At 33.2% G+C, this 9,386-nt stretch overlaps 1 protein-coding gene across 1 annotated transcript; it reads right to left on the minus strand.

The window, feature by feature from the left end:
• Positions 1–3,183: 3,183 nt before the first annotated feature.
• LOC105783605 (kinesin-like protein KIN-14G) lies at positions 3,184–8,648 on the minus strand. Its single transcript, XM_052626176.1, has 19 exons — positions 8,264–8,648; positions 7,769–7,935; positions 7,536–7,679; positions 7,191–7,418; positions 7,028–7,099; positions 6,885–6,953; positions 6,726–6,803; positions 6,475–6,651; positions 6,306–6,387; positions 6,140–6,235; positions 5,882–6,058; positions 5,664–5,770; positions 5,408–5,574; positions 5,146–5,319; positions 4,811–5,064; positions 4,558–4,721; positions 4,289–4,444; positions 3,725–4,206; positions 3,184–3,645 (listed from the first exon to the last, which is right to left on the minus strand). The coding sequence occupies exons 1-19, from the start codon at positions 8,379–8,381 to the stop codon at positions 3,537–3,539; spliced, it is 3,021 nt and encodes a 1,006-aa protein (XP_052482136.1). The 5' UTR covers positions 8,382–8,648; the 3' UTR covers positions 3,184–3,536.
• Between the last annotated feature and the right edge of the window lie 738 nt (positions 8,649–9,386).

Raw genomic sequence — 9,386 nt, forward strand, 5'->3', positions numbered from 1 at the left:
GTTTTCTCCAAATGGAATATTTGCGCAATTAGTCTCTTTAATTTTGTAGCGCTTTCATGGAAGTTTTTCGCATATTTGCAATTTGGCCACAATTTTATTTTTGGTTCATTTTGGTCCCCATCGAAGCGCAGTGTTTTAGGGCTTTGGGGTATTTACCATTTTGGTCCCCCCTTTCGGCGCGCGACTTAATTTAGTCCCTTTTTGTTTTTTTATTTCGATTCTGCCCCATATTTTAGACTTTACTTCGATTTAGTCCCCTTTTTAGCATTTTCATCATTTTCTTTATTACTTTAATGTATTATCATTTATTATTATTATTTATAATATTATTATTTATATTATTTTTATTTATCATACTATTATTATATGATAGTTTTGATATACATACATGTATAATATTATTATTATTTCTTTTTTAAAAGACTTATCTAATAAACATAAATATCTTTTTATATATCTGTATAACCTTTTTCTTTTTTTTCTCACGAATATATGTATACATATATTTATATGTTTTTATATGGCTTCTTTTATGTCTATACATATATATATATATATATATTTATCTTATTTTATTTTTTATCACACATGTACATTTATATATATATATTATATAATATTTATATGTATTTGCGCATTTTATTTATATGTTACGGTTTATTATTTCGCATGTTATCGATTTGTTCTTTTTCTTTATTTTATTTTAGTATTATTGCCCGTATTATTTTTATACTTTTGTATTCATCATGATTTTGCCATGCATAATAATGTAATTTGCTTTCACATTTTTACTACGACTTCGTGTTTTTATTTCACTCGATATAACAAAATTTGTTTTAAAAAATGGCACTTCGTGTTTAGAATCGAGAAGATCGTACCCTACCCTAACTTACTGGGTTTCGATTTTCACAATAAATCTAAATATACGAATCTTTTCAAACTCAAGTCTTTTAAATGATCTCGAGAACTAAAAAATTCGCGTCCTAACTTACTGGTCGTGATCTCCTTTTTTATCCGAGATAACTAAAGCATCTTTTAAATAAGCATTTTTCACGTATCGGGAATTCGAGACATTGTGTCCTAACTTACTGGATATGATTTTTTTTCTCGATTAACATGAAATATGCCTCATTTTCCCAAAAATTTCAACATTTTAATACAAGGATCGTATTTTTAAAAATTCTTCAAAGTTTTCAATTTTTGACATTAAGACATTAAGTAATCAATTAGGTACCAATTTTTGGCGTATCGAGGGTGCTAATCCTTCCTCGTGCGTAACCGACTCCCGAACCCATTTTTTTGAATTTCGTGGACCAAACTTGTTGTTTTAATAAAATCAAATCGTTTATTAAAAATAACCACTTTTCGAGGTGATCCAATCACACCTCATAAAAAAGGGTTGGTGGCGACTCCCGTTTCATTTTTCAAAACCCAAGTCGACCCCGTTTTTCAATCAAAAAATGGTGTCAACAGTCTCATTAAAACTCTTACTAAGAAAATTCAGTAGAACAAAACCTTGGTTAATAGAAAAGAGTATGTCGCGTATTTACTCCCCCTTATGACAAAATCAAACAATATCTCATATTATATGTATTTCAATATTAAATACTACCTTCTCAATTGATCACTTTATCGGATTAGCTAAACGATTATATCATCATTCTTCTGAATGTATTAATGAGGAAGAATTTTGGGAACATATATTTTGATCTCTTTAGAAATTCCAACAATAATCATAATAAACTTTGATCATGATCCTTCTATAAAATGCATATATTCAAATCATTTCAATTCCTCAAACATATCAAACGATTTCTTGAGAATTTCTATATGTTTCTATCATTCTAAATGGTTTTAATACAAACTTTACTATATAGTGATTCATAAAAATAATGTAACAACAAACATTATCGTATGTCAAACCTATCATAAATTGCTAGATTAATAGATATCAACTTAACCCACAAATTGATACCTAAATTATGACATTTTTTCCCATTATGGTACTTAAAACCTTTTTACATCACAAGTAGCACCTAAACTATTCTTTTTTCTCAAATTGGTACATTTGTAAGTCAAACCATTTAAATTTTTTTAAGTTTAACCTACAAATTAGTATCTAAACAGTTCTTTTTTCCCCAAGTTGATACCTAAATTTTTTTGTCACAAGTGATATCTATTAATCTTCTATTACTCATTTTACATCAAATTGTTATATCTATAAAAAATATTCAACCAATAATAAATTGCTATGCCATATAAACATTTAAAAATAATTTTCAATTCTTTTATTTTCTTTTACATTATATCTCTCTATTTATTTTTTTCTATTTGTTTTTCTTTTATAATGTTGGGCAATGCCAATAATGCTCGAAATTGGTTCTCCAAAGTCGAGACGTTGGTGATTAATTCTGTTTTCAAACTTCACCGCCTACTTGCTCAACCTAAGAGGGTTGAAAAAGTTTTTACATAAATTAAAACCAATGTTTTTAGAATTCGTTCAGACTGCCAATTGATTCGGAGATAGGGGCTAAACTAGTTGACTTGTGAACCAATACAAATCAATTAAACAGAGTTAAAATCAGTTGGACCGATTTTTCTATTTTTTAAATTCTTTTTTTAATGATTAATAATTTTTAAATATATAATAAAGAAAATAAGACTTTGTCTTTTCTTGTTACATGAAAATTTTTAATTGGTTATTTTTTTTAAAATAGACTTAAGGATTTAACTAACATTTGAACTAATAGAGGTACTAATTTGAGAAAAAATAGTTTAAGTTCCAGTCGTGACCAAAAAAATCTTTAGGTGCCGAAATGAGAAAAATGGCAGGGCTTAGGTATGAATTTATGGGTTGATCTTTTTTTTTTTTTTCATAATCAATGTCAAAACTTAATGAAAAACTTAACCACTGACTTTACAGCTTTAGATGTAGATTTGAATATGAATTAATTGTGACTTTTCATTTTGATGTGTATTTAAACTCCTCATTTTCTTTCATTGTTTCATGTTGAAACTTTTTATTTCAGTTTTATATATACACATATTTTGTATTGATATAATTTATTAAGATATTTTATTATCTGGATATTTTTTGGAATTTTAGTGATTAGCGATGTCATGACCATTTAGAAAGATAGGAAGAGTGGAAGTAAGGTAAGATAACATGGGTTTTATGCATCATTTGTGATAATCAAATAGTTGTATACAACCAAAATAATGAGAGAAAATATGTACCGAATATAATACAAATCTTCCCTTCTGTTCTTATATATACAATGAAGTGCAATTTGAAGGGGGGAAAAGGCAAAGATTTCCCAAAGTCCACACCCATTTGAGCAAACACAAATAAAGAAAACGGATCATCATATATGATTTTTACCACCACTAAACACTGGAAATTTTTGCCTCTAATTTCATACCTGTGAGTGAACCTCTCCTCACTGCAACTAATCCATAGATACACAACAAAAGCGATAACACACAAAGAAGAAACAATGAGGAAGCTTAGTTCCTTCTCATCATTTTAGTTTATATCACTTGCTAAGTCCGGTTTTCCGTTTTCCCTTTTGCAAATTCAGATTCACTCCACTGGGAGATTTGCGCATTGATGATGGCGAAGGTATTAGTGACGGAATTGAACTCCTGAGTGGAAGCCAAGAAAAATGAACACTCAAGGCTTAATGTAAGAAAATGGCAGTGAGTTTCCAGCATGAAAGCTTACCTGATTTCGGTGCTCTTTGCTGTCGTCTTGGGTTGCGGTTTCTTCTGTTTAGATGCAAACATGTTCGGACTACTCGTGATTTTAGGAATGCTGGATGAAACCGAATCTGATTCCGAACAATCACTGGTTACAGATTCACGATCGGAGTCATCATCAAAGTCTTGGTTGCCCTTTTTGTTTGTAGTCATTTTGTTCAAGCTATGTTCAGGGTATATCTTTGTAGGATCAGGAATATAACTCTGATAGAACTTGTCAGACAGTTTTTGGCCATTGCTTACTTCCTTACCCGGCCTTGTTGACATGTTGTCATGCTTGTTCACCATGACTTTATCCACCCAATCACCGGATGCCTCCGAATCTCTGTCATCTTCGTTCGTAAAACTTGAAGAAAGTGGACTGCCAAGAGGTTGCCAATGCGATGGATTCACTAACGTCTCTCGAGACTCCAAACTGTCTCTTCTAGACGTCGATGAAGACTCATACTGAATCAGCAGAGGCAGGTTTAGATATCATGTTGGAGATAAACAAACAGAAAATGGCCTACGAATGGCACTCAAACTATACCTCAGTGTTAACGGTGCTGCAAGACAGATCACTTAAGCTCTTCCATTTAAGAAGAGAAGGGGATGATCCAAGCTTTGATCTATTTCTTTCTGGACTACCAGGCAGGTTCTCAGGATCTCCTTCCTTTCTAGCTAAGGCTGCTTTAAGACTAGCTATCTGAAAACAGTTGAGAAAAGGTGGTAAACAAGGTGAAACAATGTTTGCTAAACTAATAATGAGTAAATATGCACATGTTAGGTTTGGTTTGGTTGCAATAGGCCGAAAGAAACCTGTTCTTTAAGCTCTTTCACTTCTCCGCTATCTTTGTTCACTTTAGCAGCACCAAGCTCGACGGTGGCAACCCTTTCTGCAAATTTAAGGGTACTGATTGTTTCTCCAAGAGCTTCATACTCGGGAGCAATGTGAACAAACATCAGTGTCTTGGCTTGTCCTCCTGACAGATTTAGACCAATGGCATGATTCAGCAATTACAAATACGGTACAGTTTTTCAGTTGAAGGGTTTTGGATAATCATCTTCTTACCCAGTGAATCTTGGAGCAATTGAGTAAGTTTACTGTTTCTGTAAGGAACATGTGAACTTCTTGATGCAAGAGAAGAGATCACATCTCCTAAAGCCGAAAGAGATTTGTTGATGTGTTGCGCTTCTTTTAATCTATTCCCGACCACCTCAGATTTATCCACCCTTTCACTTCCTGCAAGGTCAACCAGATGCATAGAGCCCCGAAGAATGTTCCCCGAAGTGAGGTCCCTTCCTTGTACATGAACTGTCAAGCAGCTGCAGTTTTGAAGGCGGCATTAGAAACTTAGCTGCATGCATTTTAGAGCATAACTTCATGCTTTAGACCGTCAATAGTACCTGTGAGATCGACTACTTCGGTCATTTAATGCCGTGGAGCAAACTGAACGGTTTTTATGCCCAATGTTCATCAAATTTATGACATCGGACGTTAATGATACAGGCACAAGGTTGGCATCAGGTACATTAATCCCATTGTGCGAGCTGTTTCGGATTTCTAATGTAGGTAGGAGTTAAAGAAAATTATTAAAAGAAAAAAGTGTATGAATCACAATAAGCAAGATTTATTTGTTTGATATAAAGGATATCTCTTATTTACACACCATCAGCTGAAAGGAGATCCCTGACTTGCTCATTGTAAATTTCAAGCATTTGTACTGAAATATCATAGGAAATGGTTTCTTTCCTCTGGTTTGAGATATGAAATAGATCACTCAATGCCCTGTAGTTTACACCTAAACCTTCTTCGGTAAGCTCCTTCGGGCCTGTCTGGATTCATCAATGGGATGAATTAGCATAAACTCTTAGCCCGAGTAACATAGATTATCAGTGCAGTGAAAAGATGATGCATCTCTTACCATTGTGTGAGTCTTCCCTGATCCAGTTTGGCCATAAGCAAATATACAAACATTATAACCATCGAGAACAGATCGAACCAAAGGTTGCATGTCGGAGAAAACCTCAGCTGCAGGCAACGAGAGTTCATGTCAGGAAAGTCTTGCAGGCTGCAAAAGATTGACATTCGACATGGATAAAAAATCATAGCTAAAACACAACTCCATTTTGAATCTCTTACCTTGGGTTACAGATGGGCCGAATACTTTGTTAAAAGTGAATGCTTTCCTTGCTTCTTTTCCATTTTTCGAATGTGTAAGAATTGTTATAGTTCTTTCATCCATGTGATCTACTGAACTTAAAGTGTTGGATTGCCCGGGCTTGAACGGCCTTACCCTGCAGTACACTCTTATATTCCCTGGAACAAATGCAATTGAGATATTCATTTGAATCTGATATATTCATTCAATCAAACGTTGCCACTGTTTAAGACTGCTACCTTTCAAGTCCTGCACTTGGTTGTATAACTTTCGGTTTTCTTCCAGAACTCTTTGATATCCCGAAGCCGCATTAGCAAGACTACATAAGCGTTTACCTATTAAAAGAAGCTAGAATGAGAAATTATTACATCTTAATTTGAAGAACAGGCGAAGTTAAGTTTATACCTAGATTGAAAACATCTTCTTGGTATGTCATCTGCAGAACTTGCATACAGGTTTTTGTTGAACAAAGACAATGCTTCAGTTCCTACAGGTACAGATAAATCAACTACAGCGTCCTTGTTGAAGATCATGGAAATTTTTGTAACTTGAACCAATGCTAATTGCAAATTACCTGAATATCTCGTCGTTTTCGTTCAACCAATGCATGCAGTTTCAAAACATGTTGCATCGGTTCTTCATTAGCATCGGACTTGTAATCGTAAAGTTCCTTTCTTTCTGACTCGATTGATGATGATTCATCTCCAACCATTTCCTCAGCTGAGGAGGCCTTTACTTCAACCCCTTCAGCCTTCACCATTACATTATTTAAATTATTCCAACACATATACAAGATAATCACATGAAGCAAATCATTCGGCCTACCTTGTCATCACATGAAGCTGTTTGCGAAAGAGAATGACCAGTCGCTGATTCCTCCATAGCTTTTGCAGTAATTTTAATCTGTCAAATTACCAAAAGCATGTTTATTTGAGATCACACTAACAATCTTTCAAGTGTTGTGAAGAATTAAAAGCTTCTTACCAGCTCCTTGTGGGTTGCCAAGCGACTCTCCAACTCTTCCGATAGTTTATTGATCATAGATTCCACAATCTGTTATTAACCAAAAGAGTTTTTCAACACATGGATTCGATCCCGAAAAAGGGTTTACAGCACAAGGATCTTACCATTGGAATCTCTTCCTGTTTCTTATCCGAAAGAGCTGCACGAACTAGAATCCCAAAAGAACTTACAGAGCCCTGAAGATAAGAGTGAAAAGGAGTTATTGGATTAGATGTTAGATGAAATAAATGAAGTAGCATGAAAATGAAAAGCGAAAAGCTCACTAACTGCTTCAATGGAGTCTGATTGGTCACTACAAAAGCTATCCAAAGATTTCTCACTAAAACTGGAATTCATGGATTCACTTCTTTTTCTTGAGAAGGACTTGGCTATCCCGAAACCTGCGGGTTTTGAATTTGCAGAGTATTTCCATGTACCAATTCCACCACTTTGTTTCCATTCACTGTACGACTTTAATGCTAGAACACAGTTCACTACCCTTGAAGATTTCCCACCCTGCAAAAGGAAATTCAATCAAGAAACCCTCATTTTGAGTGAGTGTGATTGGAGGATCATATCTCCATATCGGTGTTCAATATGCATTTAACACGGATGTCGAGCACGAGTTCTAACCTGTTCCAAATCAGAGGTCTCAAAAGTTGGAAGCCCCATTTCTTGAATAGCTACACGGAAGTTTCTCACATTTTCAAAGTACTGATATGCTGAGAAAGCAGCCCCATCAGAAAGAATAACAGAATCACAAGCTCCTTCAACTACCTATAATTTAAAAAAAAAGGAATTTGGGTAGGCAAGTTAACCGAGAAAATGTAAAATTTTCAGGGAAAATTGTTGCTGGAACTATATACCTTCGGCACTGATCCAGGTTGAACCTTGTTAAGAACATTGCAAAGGATTATGCCACTTCGCAATCCGTGCATAAATTCTTCCTCAGAAGGTTCAGCTGGTAAATCTTTTCCCCCAACCACTCCAACTGTTCTTCTCAGCCACCCAGCAGCTTCATATCTTCTTAAAGCTTCACAAATATAACAATGGCCATGATTTTAGAACAAAAGCTCATGGAAATCAACCAAGAACAGGTAGTTTCAACGAATCTGTCCTTTGGTACGTAAAAGGGACTTCCCATTTTCTGATTGAATCTCTTAACATAATATTCATAAAATATGAAACTTAAATTTAATCAAAAACAAGGAAGAAACATAAAAGACAGATAATCATGAAAGAAAACTCAAGAACGTTTATGCCACAATAATTGATAAAAGAATACACAAATAAAAGAAAACCATTGATAATTCAATCAAAAACAGAGCAGAAGAGAAGGAAAAAAACAATTAGATTATTACAAGATTCATCGGATTTTCTCGAATCCAAATAAATGTTGCATGATCGAGCTCCTTGCTGTTGAAGAACATCTTCGAAAATAGATTTTACAGAGACTTGTAAATTCGTCTCTGTTGCCATTTTTTTCTAACAAAAACGAGCCGTTGAATAAAAAAATCTAAAGATTTTTACAGAACCAATTCAAAATATGAATTTCTTTACAGTAAACATGAACACCCAAATCTTGAAAAACCAAAAAAAAGAAGGAATAAATAATTTGAATCTTTTGTGTGATGAAAAACTCTGTCAAGACTGTCAAGAAACAGAGGATAATAAAAACAGAGAACCAAAAAATCTGGTTTTTTTTTTTTGGTTTTGTTCTTTCTTCCTATTTTCTAAATTTTGTTCATAATGGTATTGAATCTATCTAAGAAGAAAAACAGATAGAGAAAAATTGGGTGGGTTTAAAAGATTTTCTCTCATTTTTCTCTATCTGTCTTTCTCTGTTTTCCTCACAGTTTGTTTCCCCTCAAATATTAAAGGGAAAAGGTATGCACGCCCAACCTGGTTCCGTGCCTCTCGGTTATGAGAGAGCTTCATTGTTTTTGTTTCTTTTCAAGTGAGAAAATGATGGACTAATTTTAAACTTTTCTTTTGATATTATTTTTTATGTTTTTATTTTTAGTTTAATGAAAATTATGAATGGTTAATAACGGCAATCATACCATTTCTCCAACCTTTTTGATTAAATTTTTTTTTTTATGTGTTTTGATAGTTTTGGCGTGTTTCAATTCATTTTACCCAATATTCATATCTAGGATTTGTATGAGATTTTATTATTTTAATCCATTTTTTTATTTTTATAATTCTAATAAAAATAAAATTTAATCATTATATTAAATTAAATATTTCTAAATTTTATGTTTTGGATAAATATATGTCTATATTTGCATGTGGGACTTTGCATGTATATTAATAAATATTTTTGTTAAAAATATAATTTAAGCTATAAATATATAATTTGTTTTAAAATATTAACAACATTTTAAACAATACATAAAATGCATCAATAAAATTAATACAAATTTCACTGGTAATCTTAAATTGAAGGCTTAATATGACATATTCAGAGGCAAAGTCAGGAAT

The sequence above is a fragment of the Gossypium raimondii genome, chromosome 13 (genome assembly GCF_025698545.1).
Source record: "Gossypium raimondii isolate GPD5lz chromosome 13, ASM2569854v1, whole genome shotgun sequence".
Lineage (NCBI taxonomy): Eukaryota > Viridiplantae > Streptophyta > Magnoliopsida > Malvales > Malvaceae > Gossypium > Gossypium raimondii.